At 28.7% G+C, this 17,369-nt stretch overlaps 1 protein-coding gene across 1 annotated transcript in view; it reads left to right on the top strand.

Moving 5' to 3' along the window:
• Positions 1 to 428: 428 nt before the first annotated feature.
• LOC106684287 (Vesicular glutamate transporter) overlaps positions 429 to 17,369 on the top strand; it is a 137,003-nt gene continuing 120,062 nt past the window's right edge. Inside the window, exon 1 of the mRNA XM_014426271.2 lies at positions 429 to 495. Within this exon, the coding sequence (XP_014281757.1) occupies positions 434 to 495 (62 nt within the window). The 5' untranslated portion in view covers positions 429 to 433. The remainder of the gene's footprint in view (positions 496 to 17,369) is intronic.

Here is a 17,369-nt window from a genome sequence, read left to right on the forward strand (position 1 = left end):
AAAAAATTTGGTGAAATAACACGTTTTTTTTCTTTTGGACTCTTGGACTGCTTGGTCAAAAACGTCTCTGAATGTTTAAACTCAAAGGTTTCTTTTTACCTTAAAAAAAACAAAAAAAAAAAAAAACTAATTCATAAATTCTCAATTATCTATGAAGTTCCTATTTTTAAATTTCTCAGTAGTTTTTAAATGATATTAAAAAAAAATTGTTTTTCGTAACTCTTTGATTTAGCACGTTCCAAACACCATCAGTTTTAATAATAGAAAAAGTTATAAAGCCTTGGTTCTATTTAAAGCCAGAAGGTTGTAGGCGGGGGGATATTGATATTGTACATTATCCAAAAATACAAACAATGGGAGGGGGTAGAGAGGGCGGTGGTGGGGGGGAGGCGGTTCCATGGGCGTGACCGTTAGTCCGGCCCCAGCCACCGACATGCCAGGGCCTCCCGAGGTGTGGTCTCTTGTCAAGGCTAAGATCCTATCACTCCTCACAAGGTAACTTATTTTCATAAATTAATAACATCATTTATTTTTAATAGTTCGATTTTTAAAGGTACGTAATTATTTTTTAACCATTAAGTAAATAAAAAAATCTTATATCGTCGCATAAACTATGATAACTCATGATTACAAAAAAATAAAAATAAATTTGTTACTATACATAAATTTAAAAAAAAACATTAAATTTTTTCTTTATGGTACATACACTAAGCGATACTTTAGAACAAATTAGGTTCACATTTTTGTCTATAAATATTTAATAAATAATGTTAATTAATACTTGGATACACTCCAACTAAATTTAATGTTTTGTAATTATCAAAAAAGACACTTGGTACTTCAACCGAAAAAAATTATAAATATCATTTTTATACATTAAAATAATAATAATAATAAATTAATCAAAGTAGAGAGAGAAAATTATACATTTATATTGCAAACCAATGTATGAGACATCATGTCTTTAATATTTTTTATTTAAATTACATAAAAATTGTATTGTTGATTTTATTGGACTTAAAAGTACCATTTTAAACGGCAATAATTAATAATGTATAAAATTAAGTGAATTAGTATCTTTTTAATCGTTTATGACACAGTTCATAAATATTAAATTCAGATGCAGCATATGGACGTATTAATTAATTATTCAATATAATTAATTATCAAAATCTAAATTAGATATTGAAATATATACAATTTTCAAATAATTAATACTATAGTAATTACATGAGGGTGTAACTTTTCAATACTTATATTATAATTAGTGGTAAAATATTTTACATACAATAAAAAATTGTAAATTTAACGTTTATAATATAATACTAATTGACTGAAGATAGTCAGGAATATTAATTAATATTATTTTTTAATTAATACTTGGTACTTTCAAATATCGTAATTACTTTATATTATATAAGTACTGATAAATTAAAATAGAACAAAAAATGAAGATACTATATAAAAAAAAAAAAAATCTTCTGCTTAATTGAGACCACAAAGGAAAAGATCAGTCAATTTATTAAGTAATTTTGAGACACTAATTATTCAGTAACAAACTGTCAGTTAAAGCGCATGCGCCAATCAAGTTCTAAATATAGAGTAAAATGGGTTAATGAAAATTCTCTTTACAAAATATATAAATTTAATTTTAAGGAAACAGGAATATATATTCTTGCTTTATATTTAAATTTTTTTTTTTGTTTTAATAAAAGTTTTTAAAGCAATCGATTTGCAAATCATTAAATATTCAAGAATCATATTCTATTCCTATATATTTAAAAAAATTTAAACTCAACTAAGAAAAATTATCACATATTATTTAAATAAATTGGGAATCTTTTCTTGAATAGTTTATACCTTTTTTATATTCGAAAACATAACATGAAATAAATATAAAAAACTAACTATTGCCCAAAATTTAAAATTTAGCTTGAGCTCGGTGAATCAATTTAAAATATTTTATAAATTGCTAGTTACATTTTAAAAATTAATATCTTAAATAATCAAAAGATATGGTTCATATTAATGTTATTGTTTTTTTAATATGAATATAGAAATTTAATTTTTTTTTTCTAGATATATATTTTGATATAAGTGTAAGAAGGAATTTTGAATATATATAGAGCAAATACAGGAAGGCTGGTTCGATCTGGCCGCGGCGCAGCGAATAGACTATTGCGCAGAACTCGAGCGTTCTCCTGGTCCCGGCCGCCAGCCCCTGGGAAATCATTACATCGTCTCTACGTCAAATATTTCGGATATGTCACAAATATATTAGCATATAATATTTTATATAATTTTAATATTATTTATCAATTATAATAAAACTATCTGACCCGGCAATGCTTTGCTATTGCTATATTTTAGGATCTATTATATTTAATGAAAACTATTGATAGTTTGATATAAATTACTGTATTTAGTCAAAATTAACTTTTAAAAATTATAATAAAGTATGGTTTGGTAACATAAATCGAAATACATTAAGGAGTGAAACAGAAATTTTTATTTAAAAATATACTTCTTTCTACTTGAAAATTATGGGGTTTCATTATCTTTAAACCTTTGAATTTAGTTGATTTTTTCTTGCGAAAATTTGATAATCTATGATATTGTCATATATACACCCATTGTGCTAAAATATTAGTACTATATTAAAACAATTTAGAACGGCTGACCCATGAAAGTGTGATAGAAATTTTTTTAGTAATGAAACAAAGTTGATATTCGTATTTAGTACCTCAAGAAATTTAGTATCACTAAATACAAATTTTCGAAAAAAAATCGGAAAATAAAATTTTATAGTCCAACATTTTGCGATTTATTTTAAAAAATCTAACTAACAGAAATAGCACTCAAACAATCTATAACAAACTTGGCAGTGGTTTAGAGCTCTACAATTTGCACCAAACGGCACAAACCGTATCAAATAAAACAAATTAAAACAGGAGATATAAATTATATATATTCGTATATATTATGAACAACTTTATTATTTTTGTATCTTTTTCAGTCGGGATTCATTTTTAAATTATAAATCAGGAACCAGAATTTATATTAGAAGTCATTATAACTCTGAAAACCAAAATAATGCAATAAATAAAAAAAACGGACACAAAAACTTTAAATGTATCATATGCCGAACTAACTGTTCTTTAGAATTAAAAGTATTGATTCTAACATAAGTTAAACCTAATGTGATTCAACAATTACTAGAATACCTGTCACTTTATAATCATTTAGTACAAAAAATACTAAAAAAAAAAAAAAAAATTTAATTTTAAATATATTCTTAAAGTTATATCTTCTACTGGAAAAGTTTCGTATCTAATTAGAACTTATGAATGAAAGTACTCTTCCTTGTTTTAATTATTTATTTTATATCATTAATAAACCATAACAACGTTTCGGGGTTGTCACCCCATCATCGGGTTTTTAATTAAACATCTATCTATAATTACATAGAGTTTTCTCCTTATAAGGGTTGTACTGCTAATGATAACATATCATTGTCACAAATATAAAAATACAATATAAATATTTTTATTATCTTGTTTGAGAGTTGTGATTTTATTAATAATAATCAAAATTATTCAAAGTTTTGCAACCTTCTTTATTAAAACATACATGTCCAACGTTTCAGCCGGTCATGCCGTCATCAAAGACAATGTAATAAAATAAAAGCTTTAATTATAACTTAATATTAACAGTATCAAAACCATTATTAATTATATTTTGCATACCTTAATTTTAGTATCACTGCCTCATATATATTTATAAAATTTTGCAAGCTGGTATAACCAAGTAAATTTAACATATTTTAAACATACCTATAAAACACAACCAATAAGTGAAAATGTATTTCTTAACTAATAAATTTATTTTTTGTTTCTTTATTTTAACTTATCTATATTTTAATAAAATATCTAGCAACAAAAAAAAAATATTATAGTAAAAAAAAGGACAAAATATAATTAGAAGATAAATAAATATGAAATTCCGTGTTTAAATTTTCCAGCTAGATGTAGGTGAAGCCAAGCAATTATTGGGTGAGACAATGTTTCAGCACAGTAATGACATAAAAATTAAGGAAAAGGACACAAATAAAACAGCATTACCGCAGCATGTATCCAATAAAAAAGTTTTTATTTTAATAACAATTAATACTAATTAAAATGATACTTTTCAAAGGAAAATATTTGAAGCCATTTATATGTTGAAAAACATTAATAATATGGATATAATTTATTCAATTTCTTGAGACTGGTATTTATTTATTAAATAAATCAAATTGTGTCCTTGTTAAGTCTCAACACTTTTAATTACATCAATAGTCCAACGTTTGGGCCATTCTCAAGGACAATCTTCAAATATAAATTCTCACCTCACATCAAAATTTAAAAATTATTTTGCAGGCTATTCTGCCCAGGTCATTAATTATAAGTCAAACAGATCCTATTTTTTTAAAACTTTTATTTTCAATTAATGCACACTATCACTATCATATACAAGTGATAGTGTGGATTCATTGAAAATTTAAAGTTTAAAAAAAAAAATAGGGTGTGTTTGACATATAATTAATGACCTGGCCATAATAACCAGCAAATTTCTATAAATAAATGTGAGGCTGTGATACTAAAATTGAATTAAGCAAATTGTAATTAATAATATATATCTATATATAGTTGACCGTAAAAATTTAAATATAAGAAGATGGTTGCGGTCAAAAAAAGAAAAAATAGTTTAAAACTATTTTAATGTCCGACGTTTGTAATATAATTTAAGCAAGGATAAATATTATGTAAAAATAAAGTGATAAGAAATTACATATAAATAAAAGGAAGGAAAACATAAAATAGTATCAGTATAAAATAAACTTGAATAAACAATGATAAGAATAAAAAATAAGTAACAATGGCAAGAGTAAAAATTTTTTTAAAATACATAAAATGTACAGTTAAAAAAGTACGTAAAACAAAAAACAATACGAGAAAAAAAAATTAAAGATTAAATAAACGTCTTGAAAGAACAAATATAAATAAAAATAATAATAATGATAATAAATGAGCAAAGAACAAATCAAGACCACCTACCTGTTCAAAGCTGATTTCTTTATACATAGAATTATACATAGTTTTCATTAAAGTAATAAAAAATTGGGATGAGATAACTGCCTTTGTTCTCCTCTTCGGCTCTTGTACTATAACGGATATCAAGTTTATCACAGTCAATACTTCTAGTAGAAGAGCCATGCATAAAATCCAACTCGTGAATCATGCCACCCAAATTTATAAATCAATTCCTAAGACACTAAACGTTAAAACGCATTTATAGCGGTCCTAAAGCTCTTAATAATTGGTTAATTAGTTTAATTAATTATCTAATTAAGTGTTGTTGTTTTTTTTTCAACTGCAACTTCTAAATAGTGATTCCTTAGGTAAAACATAAAGGATGAAAAAATAAATAGTATTAAGTTATATGTCCAATGAGTGTCATAAATTGAATTAATGAGGTCAAGTAGCTTGTAATAAACCATTAAAAACACAAAGATGATACAATTTTTTTTTTTTTTTTTCCAAAAACAAGCATATAGTACTTGCTGTACTTATGAGTACTAAAATGACACGGAAACACAATCTGGCGGTACTTAATTATATTGTTGTGTATAAATGTTTACTATGAAGCTAATTAGTTAAATTTGGTAAAAAATAACAAAATTTTAGATTTTTCTTTTGGCTTTTCGCCTATATATCCTAAATAGTGTATTTTAGTGAAAATGTTACAATAACACAAATCAAAGAACATTAAATTATGCGTCGAATGAGTATCATAATCTTATTATTTTCAATTAATCAAGATTTTTTTTATTATTTGAATGAAAGCTACGTATAAGCCTTCCCAGCCGAACCCGACCCACGAAACCTCCCCCCCTCCCCCCCCACGGGAGCGACAGTCCTAAATCATATTTGAAATATTTGCTTAAAATGGGAAGAGGAAACTTTAAGATAGCCGTCAAGTATAGTTAAAAGGAATAAAACAAGGCAGCTGTTACAGAACAATAAAAAAAAAAAAAAAGAATTCATCCATATCTTCAAAACTACCTACACCCATTAATTATAATGATATACCAAATTTATAGAGCACCATTTATTGTTGAGTAAATCTGATAAAATATTAGCTGTTTACGTTCAGTGGTTCCCGAGGTACAGTTTTTAAAAAAGAATAATTCCAGAAATATATAATAAAAAATCAGTAATTAATGAATTTATTGTGGGAAATCTTTATCTCCGAAACCATGATGTATCATGTTTGTATCTGTATGTATACAGATGTCTATTGGCACTCAAATTAAAGCTAGCTTATGTAATATAGTTTATGACATTTATTTTCGTAGGAATAGTAGTTTTCATGATATTTGCTAAAATTAATTGATTAGCAGTTGTTCGGACAAATTTTTATATACATAATTCATATTCATATGTAAATGTCATAAAAACTCCTACACCACGAAGATAAACGTTATAAACTAATATATAGTACAGTAAACTTTCTGTAATTTGATTTCCCGCAGACATCTGTACATTTTATGGTAACTGAGAGATAGTTTTTCATGAATTAAAAAATGTGTCCGAAAAACTATATATCAAAATTTTATGAATTCATTTAGGAACATATCATAAACATTACTACTCCTATGAAGATGAACGTCATAAACTCCTTTATAGCACATTGAACTGGCTTTTAGCGTTAACAGGCATCTGTACGTTTAATGGTTCCTGATATGATTTCTCACAATAAATTCACTAACTACTAATTTTTCAGTATATGTTTCATGAATTATTGGTATTTAAAAAACTGTATTACGGGAACTATTGGACGTAAATTGCTCTTTAGGGCTCATATTTTAGCAAATTTACTATTTTAAATGATGTTCTATTAGGTTTTCTATTGTTGTTGTTAGTTGTAAAGATATGGAGTTCCGAATGAAAAAGTAATTATTTTTAAGGTTTTGAAACAGACCCCATTTTTTATCCCCCCTACCTATACTTGGCAGACTCATCAGTTTTGATTAGTAATTATATCTAGTTTTCATTGAAGTAATGAAACATTGGGGTGAAATAACTGCCTTTTTTCGGAAGAGGATTCCGATGGTAGCTCAACTACGTAGCCCTATCATATGTAAATCAGTCTCTTGTGAATGATTGGAAGCTTGGGCAGTCGTTTTGCAGATTCAGTCTTAGAATGCGGTTTTCATGGTATTTACATAAAATTGATTCATAGTTGTTTAGATGATAAGCTTGATTTATGAAAATCATTATTTCTGAAACCATAGGACGTGCAGATGTCTGTCAGCACTCAAAGTAAAGCTAGTTAATTTTAACAGCCGCCATTTTTTATTCCCCCTACCTATACTTCGGAGACCCATCAGTTTTGATTAGTAATTATACCTAGTTTTCATTAAAGTAATCAAAAATTGGGGTGAGATAACCTTTTTTTCTTCCTGGCTCTTGTACTATTACGATTACAGTTGCTAGAGGGACGATGTGATATATAAATATTCTCTCTTGCACTAAAATACTCGTAATGTGACCACTTACTAGTTATATGTATGCATCTGTCAAAAATGTTTTTCCTACTAATTTTATACTATTATAAATCCTCATAGTTGGCTCAGTATTTTAGATTGCAATCGCTAGTCAGTTGAGCAATTAAAACCATAATTTTTTATGGTTATAAATGATTAAAAAGTACTTTTTTTTGCGTCTTATACATTGCGAAATATACATATTACTTACTATATACAAACCTACTTTATACAAACAAAATATATGAAGAAAAAAACTTATTTTCCAAAAATATCAACCGGAGGATTAGGAAGGGATTTGGACAGTATATAAGAGGGGGCGGGAACGGTAGCCTTGGGGTAACCCTGCCGCTAAGTATCGGAGCAATAAGGAACTGTTTGCTGAGAGCAAACACGGGGTCGAAGGAAATTAAACTCTATATTAGCATAGAGTCCGCATTGGTCCCGCCTCTATCTCCTACTCCTGTTTAACCATCATTTACATTTTTGCTGTCGGCAGCTCCCTTCGTAAGTACCTTTTAATGAATATTTAGAACCCGGGCAGCTTGCGCTCCTTCGAGCATAGTATGCATTTTAACCATGGAAGCAAGCTTGGTAACAGGGCGTGTTGACCAAGATGAATTGCTGCTAGTTCTACATTTGATCAATTTAGCATTTTTTTTTATTAATTAATAATTGATATTAAATATTTCAGTGAAACAAAAAAAAAATATACGAAAAAATTAAATCATTGTGAGGTGAGAAGCATTTGAGTCGATTTATACAGAATACCCTGCATATCAATTAATGAAATTGTTTTTTTCTTTTCAATATATTATTAAATTATTTTAACAATACATTTTATGTATATTTATTGATTGTTTTTTTCTGTTACTTTCATTCTTCAATTACATATTTTATATTATTATTTCTTATATATATATATTATTTCATAATTTTATATTTATTATTTACAATTATTCAATAGATAAAAGCTTGAATAAAAATAGTTAGAGATATCATTTGCAAGAGACTAAATCCCCACATTATCATTTTTTAAAAGTAAATCAAATTGTTTTAATTTCGTTCTAACAAGACTGAAAAGACGGGAAACTGCACGTCAATTTCGACTATTCTAGCACTTATTAGACAAACGGTCAAAACTTCCAATTCATTACACAAGAGTGATTAACATGACTGTCTGAAAGGTCAATCTGAATATACGAAGTTGAGCTTTGGGGCTCCACCAAATCATCGAATTCCTCTCGTAGCCAATCCAAAATCCTCAATGCTCTTTACTTTGTCAAAAATAAAATCATACATAAAGACCATAATGCTCCATATATAACTGATCTAGCCCGAACCAGACATCATTCCTTCATTTACAAACTCCCAAACCCACTAGTTTCTAACTTTGCTTCCTCTTCCATTCCTGACAATCCTCTGAGGCGCCTGAAAAGAAGATGGCCACGAGACCTGCTAATGTAAAACGTCATTAGAGTGCTACGAATGGGTAGTTTAACTACAGGCCTATAACACTCCATTTTAACTGAGATCAAATTTACTAAATGTATTATAATGTACAGTTGTAATTAGCAATAAATAAATAATTCAATATAAAACTACGGATCCTTTCGCATGCCACTTATCTCAATCAAACAGAGAATTTCCATTCCCATCAAATCATCTTTACCCTTAGTCGTAAACCTATGATTTCCTGCTCTGTAAAATATTTAATAATATACATTGGTGAAGTATTATTAAATAAAGTGTATATAAGAATACTCCACTTATCCCTGTCGAACAGAACCGCTGTCTAGGGCTGCATCTTTTTAAAAAATGACTATCTAGGAATCCTCATTTAAGACTGAAAAGATAGGAAACTGAATGTAGCCTCCGAAGATAACAACACTTGCTAGACAAACGCTTCCAATTATTTACAAAAGACTGATTTACATGACTATGTAAAGCCTACGGAGTTGAGCTCTGGGGTTCCTACCAACGGATTCCTCTCGTATCCAATCCTTACAATTCAAAATCCTTCGTAAAATCCTCATTGCTTCTTCCTTTGTCACAAATAAAATCATTCATAAGGACCTTAATACTCCATATATTAGATATATGGATATAACCGAATCTAGCTTATCCATAGGAAACTATCTATTTATATCGATAAATACATCCTTGGTTACTTCTAATGTAGACATTTTAATGGAGTTCTACCAATGGATTGTTTTATCTCAAGTTTTAATGTCATTATAACTCAACACACTTTATTTTTCACATGAAGACAATTGTAAATTACAAAAATAAATTTATAAAAAAATTGTTAAAATATATTGCTACATTATGAGGCCCATCAAGCAAATATGGTAGTAATATTAAAAGAGCCCAAGAGGAGAAAAAAGTCAGTTATTTAACCCCAATGTTTTATTACTTTAATGAATACTATGTATAATTACAAGTCAAAATTTATCAGTCTGCCAAGTATATGTAGGGAGAATAAAAAATTGCTACCGTTTCGAAATTGTTAAAAGAAAAAATTGTTCTATAGCCCTGATGAAGACCTGAAACTCAGGTCGAAACGTCGGCATAAAATAAATAAATATGGTTTTGTTTATTAATGTTGTTCTCTGCTGACCGCACCCCCCGACAAACTTCTTCAAGCATTAAAAAAAAAAATTTCATTCAGAGCTCTATATCTTCAAAACTACCAACAACGCTAGAAAACGTAAGAGAACTTAAAGTAAAGTAAATTTGCTAAAACATGAGCTCTAATAGAGCTGTTTACATTAAATAATTCCCCAGGAACAATTTTTAAAAAACAATATTTCATGAAATATATACTCAAAAATTAGTAGTTAGTGAATTTATTGCAAGAAATCTTTCTTTCAGATACCATGAGACGTACATGTGTCTATTAACACTCAAATATCTAGTTTAATGTACTAAAGTAAAGTAGTTTATGACGTTTATCTTCGTCAATAAATTCACTATGGATTCGATATGGAGCTCCGAATTGTTTTCTGCGTTCTGAAATGGGCGCCATTTTTATCCCCCTAACTATACTGGGCATACTCATCGATTTTGACTAGAAATATAAATAAGTAATTACAGTAATGAAAAATTATGGTGAAATAACTGACTTTTTTCTTCTCTGGCGCACTTGTACTATTAAGAGAAAGAGCGATTGGTGTAATTCAAATATAAAAACTTTATGACATAAGAGTTTTTGAGCCTTGCAACAAGTAATTAAAAATAAAAACTTTAAGAGAAATAAAACATTTTAATTATGATAAAATCGACTGGTACGCTTAGCCTCGAGCATTTAATAATCAGAGGGATAATGAAGTCACGGTCATAATAATGAATGGTGGCATCGGATACCGTTGGCCGGATTAATTAATTCGGCTAACGAGCTAAAAGAAAGGGGACGAGAGATCTGATGAAGGCAATGGAGCGGGAGGTATAGAGATAGCTGATGCTACGAGCTCCCTTGTTAGCGAAACGTCAGCCATAAGCGGATTCACTCCGGCACAAATCCCCTTCAACAGGATTCTCTCTATGAGACAATCGGCCGTCAACCCCCTCCAGGCCTCATTACTTCTGGATCAGGGGCCCCTGGGTATCTACGTCACAGGTTTGAATAGTATATGCTATAGTATATGCTATAGTATATGCTATAGTATATGCTTTTGGAACAGGTAATGAGTAAATACAAGGTATGTGAAAGTGGAGGAATTATGATATTAGAAGAGAACTACTGCGGTACTGCGGGGAAATGAATCACGGGATCTTTATAGTACAAGAGCCGGGAAGAAAAAAAGGCAGTTATCTCACGCCAATTTTTGATAACTTTAATAAAAACTATGTATAATTACTAGTCAAAATTAATGACTCTGCCAAGTATAGGTAGAGGGAATAAAAAATGGCGACTGTTTCAAAAAATTAAAAAACACTAATTTTTCATACGGAGCTCTATATCTTAAAAACTACCAACAACACTAGAAAACCTAAGAGAAAATTATTTAAAGAAGAGTACATTTGCTGAAATATCCTCAAAATAGCTATTTACGTCCAATAGTTCTCGAGATATAGCTTTTTAAAAAGCAAAATTTCTAATCTATATCTCAGGAACTATGTGACTTACAAATGTCTATTAGCACTCAAATTAAAGCTAGTTAAATTTACTACAAAATAGTTAATTATGTTTATCTTTGTGGGAGTAGAAGTTTTTATTATATTTGACAAAATAAACTCACAAAATGTTAATTTCTAGTTGTTCGTATAAATTGTTGGATTTTTGAAAAATATATCTCCAAATTCATAAGACGCACATTTGTTTGCCAACACTTAAAATAAAGAAAATTTAACTTACTATGAAGTAGTTTATAACACTTACCTTCGTAGAGGTAGTAGTTTTTATGATATTCACATATTAATATAATTTTGGCAAAATTTGTCCGAACAACTATAAATCTATTTATATTAGCAAATTTCGTGAAACCTATTACTCGTACGAAGATAAACATCATAAACTTCTTTATAGCTCATTAAACTAGCTTTAATTTGAGTGCTAATACGTCAAATGGTATTTGAAATATAGATTTTTTTAAAATAAATCTTTCAGTAGTCCACCAACATTTTTATGAAATGTTGCTTTTTAAAAAGCTATATCTCGAAAACTATTTAACCTAAATAACTCTTTTAAGGCTCATATTTTAGGAAATTTGCTCATCTTTAAATGATGATCTCTTAGGTTTTCTTGTGTTGTTCCTACTTTTTAAGATATAGAGCTGCGAATGAAAAATTAAATTTTTTTATCGCTTTCAAACAGCCGCCTTTTTTTATTCCTATCTATACTTTGCAGACTCATCAATTTTGACTAGTAATTACACATAGTTTTCATTAAAGTAATCAACAATTGGGGTGAGAACTGCCTTTTTTATCCTCTTGGGCTCTTGTACTATCAGGAACTGTTTAAAGATCGATTTTTTTTTGCGGGTTATTTGAGATATAGCTATTCCATGTTAGGTACTGATCGAAGGCGTGTTGCTGAAGTATAGTATTGTATAGTAAGGAAGGGTGATTTTGAACTAACTAGAATGACGTTTAACCAAGGAGAAATTTTTTTGCAAAATTCAAGCTCAACTTATTTTCCGAAGACGAGAGCGGTATGTTCCAATATTCAAAAATATTCATTAATTTGAAGTTGAAATAATACTTACTTAAGCACTTAAAAATTACACAACGGTTGTTGGGACGTACGATTTTATAAAAAACAAAAATAAATCTCTGATCCTATTTTAAATAATGCCATTAATTTAAGCAAACAAGGAAAGAAATTGAAATGTTTAAGGAAATAAATAGAAGAAAATTGAAATTTAACATATGAAATAAAAATAATTACTTTATAAAAATTTTGATTATCTTGTTCAGTTTTATTAATAACAAAAATTATCCTTCTTTATTAAAACATATTTTATGTTCCAAGTCTCGGCCGATCATCGGGCAATCGACAAGAACGATCCAACAAAATAACAGCTCTAATTATAAATTATTATTAACAGTATCAAAACATTATTAATTAGAATTTCTATACATTATATTTATCACTTGTCATTTTTTTTACTTTTTATATTAATTACTTTTATTTCAATGTATTTATTTTCTTTATATATATTTTTATTATCTTGTTCGACTCTGGTAGTTTTATTCAAATAATTAAAAAAAATTATCTACATATTCTCAACATTCTTTATTAAATCATATTACATGTCCAACGTTTCGGCCATCATCTAGGACAATCTAGCAAAATAGCAGCCTTATTTATAACTTATTATTAATTACAGTTTGCATACCTTAATTTTAGTATCTCAGCCCCATATTGTTTTGTAAAACTTTGCAGGCTATATATTTCTTTACCAATTAATTTGCACCATTTTATATTTTTATTTACCAATATTTATCACTATAACATTAAATAATAATTTCTATCCTTCACAATTTTTGTATTTTACTATCTACAATTCAAATATATTCATCACAGACTAATTTTGCAAACGATCTCTGCATAATGCTGTGCAAAATTCTTGTATCTGACTTAAAATCAAGTATATTATTAATGTTTTCTGATGCATGTGGTGCAAATTTATATGCTAAATGGATAATAACAGCCTGCAAAGTTTTATAAACCAATGTGAGGCTGTAATACTCAAAATAAGCAATGCAAATATAATTAATAATGTTTTGGTACTGTTAGTAATAAGTTATAATTAAAGCTGTTATTTTATTATATTGTCCTTTATGATGGCCAAAACTTTGGACATGTAATATGTTTTAATAAAGGTTGGGACTATTTGGATAATTTTTATTATTTGAAAAAAAAAGTCACGTACATTGTACCTACAATTTATTTACTATAAATTATTAATACGAGGAGAAGATTGTAGGGGGTGCGGTCAAAATAAAACACAAATAAGTTAATGTAACTTTTCAAGCCTTCATCCGGGCTAAGAACAGAACAAGATAACATCCAATGAAAATAAAATATAAACAGAATGACATAAAGTGAATAATTTTGCAGAATGGAATTAATAAAATAAAGTGATGAGAGAAGTGAAAAATAAAATGTATACATAGTTAATTGAATAAGAAAAAAATTTTTTTTCTATTCATTTCGTTTGTTAAACTTTACTTATATTTTTCCTCTTTATCTATAATAAGGTTACATATTACATTTGTAACATATATTTTATTCTCTCAAATTTATTTTTCTTTCCATAATTTTAATTTTTAAATTATCAATAAACTAATATATTCATATTTCTTTGGATTATATAACTTCATTTTTATTTTATTTCCTTAATTATGTTATTTTACCTACTTATTCAATTACCTATGTATAAATTTTATTTTCCACTTCTCTCATCACTTTATTTTATTAAATTCCAATCTGAAAAATTATTTACTTTATGTCATTCGGTTTATATTTTCTTTTCTATTTTCTATATTCATCTGTTCTTAGCCCTGATGAAGGCTAGAAACTCTAGCCGAAACGTTGGCACAATTAAGTTACATCAACTTATTTGTGTTTCATTTTGACCGCACCCCCAACCATTTTCTCCTCGTATAAGTCATCCACGGTCAACTATCTCTCATAATTATAAATTATTAAGTTTCTTTAATCCTTAAAGTCTACTTTTAATATTAAGAATCTGTTATGACTTGCATAGTTGTACTATTGATACGGCACATGAACAATATTTCATCTAATGATAACAGTGTATTATGGAGACATAAGTTATGCATACATAAATAGACAATAATCTTTTCTTCTTCTGAGCAACAGACCCTCAAGTTGAACTACCATCGTACATAATTCTATAATTAATTCGTTACACGAAAGATGCAATATTGACTTATCTTTTTAAAATAGTGCATTATAAAAAATGATTCGCAAAGTCAAGACTCAGTCAATATTCCTGAGGAAAAACGACTGGTGGGCTGGAATGAGAGCTTAAACTGGAAATGAGTGAAACCGTGATTGCTTCTGGATGGAATATTGACGTTTCGTTTGGAATCATTTCGGCGAGAATGGAAAGCAGATCAGGCCGCCGAAGCCCAAAAGCAAATATTGTGGAACCCGAAATGGCATTTAGTAGGACAAACAGGAGGGGGGGGGGATTGATTACAGTCGGCTCTCCCTGTTGCTCTCTTTAGTTCATGGGTGATTTCGTTCATATTATTGTACTTTAATTATTAAAATTTTCAATTAGAGCTATGCAATAAACTCATTCAGTTATTAGGTCAAAAACATCATATATATATATATTCTTTTTTATTATATACTTACTAATTTATAAGACTATACTCCAACCCATCTGGACCTACGGGCTTGAACTTTGGGGAACAGCTAAACCGTCGAACATCAAACGTACCCAATCCTTTTAATCCAAAATCCTTAGAACCATAGCTAATGCACCCTACTACGTTTCCAACAGAACACTACACCTTCATATCCCTTTTGTCCTTGACCTCATACCAACCAAATTCTCAAAATTCCATATAAACCTTTCCAATCATCCTAATCCTTTGGTTCAAACCTTATCTAGTTCCACCCATCCCTACAGCCCACCTAGAAGGTTGAAACAGCAGTGGCCAGAGTTCTGGAAATGGTCAGATTCTCCACTCAAGTTGAGTGTTTGCGGCTTCAGCGCACTTGCTCAGCCTCCAGTGGCTCATTACCAGTGATGCGGCGAGAGGGATGCGCTGGGATCTTTTGAGCTCTGCTCTACCCCTCGTGGGGGATGGAATTAGCTCAGGGATCCTCAGGTCGATTATGTAAATATTGTATATAAGAGTGTAAATGTGACTAGAGATTATTTTTTTTTTCATAGACATAGTTTAATTATGTTCGTTTTCGTTATCCTTCTATTTGTATATATTTTAAGAGACATTTTATTTACTTTTATGTACTTTTTTTAATTTATTTTATTTATTTATTTATGTTCCTTCTTATTTTATTTTATTTTAGTATGAATGTGATCATTCAACACTATCACCTATTACCCACAATAGTGTGGCAGATTGTAATATCTATCAATTAAATAAAGTTTTATTAAATACTAATCAAAACGAATAGGTAAAACCTTATAAACTACATAATGTCAACAATTTTACAATATGAGTTCTTAAATATATATATTATGGTACTATAGATCACTTTTCTAGCTCTCAGGGGCGATGTATTTTGACATATAAGGTATCAAGTGAAAGATAATTTCATGGAGAAGTGACGAATCTCAAGTTAAATTCTTAAACTTTAATAAAAGTCAATAAAACAAGTAATACGTTTAAGAACTCTGGTAGAGATAAGTCGGCGAATAGAGACGACTTTAATTGGGCTTAATAGATTTCAACACGGACTTCAATATCCACGGAACATATATTAAAAGAGCTAGGATGAAAAAAAAGGCAGTTTTTCTCCCCAATTTTTTATTACTTTAATAAAAGTTATATATGATTACTAGTCAAAATTTATAAGTGTGCAGGGTATAGTTAGGAGGAATAAAAAATGGCGGCTGTTTCAGAATATTAAAAAATAAGTATTTCTTTCAGAGCTGGATATCTTCAAAATTACCAACACACCAGAAAATTTGAGAGGGCATCAGTCAAATACTAAAATATGAGTCTTAATAGAGCTACTTACGTTCAACAGTTCTCAAGATATAGCTTTATAAAAAGCAACGTTTCATAAAAAATGCACAGCAAAAAAAAGCAGCAGCTAGCAAATTTATTTTGAGGAATCTATATATCAAAAATCATTCGACGTACAAATGTTTATTAACACCCAAATTAAAGCTAATTTCATTTACTATAAAGTAGTTTATGATGCTTATCATCATAGTTATCATGATGTTCGACCCAATGAATTTACAAAATGTTAATTTCTACCTGTTCAATAAAAAATTTTGATTTATAAAAATACATCTCGGTAACCATAAGAGGTATAGTATGTCTGCCAGCGCTCAAATTAAAGTAAGTTTAATGTGCTATAAAGTAGTTTATGACACATATCTTCGTAGAAGTAGTAGTTATTTTGATATTTGACGAGATAAATTCACAAACTGTTAATTTATTCTTGTTTAGATAACATTTTTTCAAATATCACGAAAACTACTACTCCTACGAAGATAAATTGTATAAACTACTTAAAGTATATTTAACTAGCTTTAATTTGAGCGTCAGCAGACGCCTGTACGTCTTATGGTTTTTGAGATGTATTATTTTATATATCAAA

This window comes from Halyomorpha halys, unplaced genomic scaffold, assembly GCF_000696795.3.
Source record: "Halyomorpha halys isolate HHAL.00 unplaced genomic scaffold, Hhal_1.1 Scaffold567.1, whole genome shotgun sequence".
In the NCBI taxonomy this organism is placed as follows: domain Eukaryota; kingdom Metazoa; phylum Arthropoda; class Insecta; order Hemiptera; family Pentatomidae; genus Halyomorpha; species Halyomorpha halys.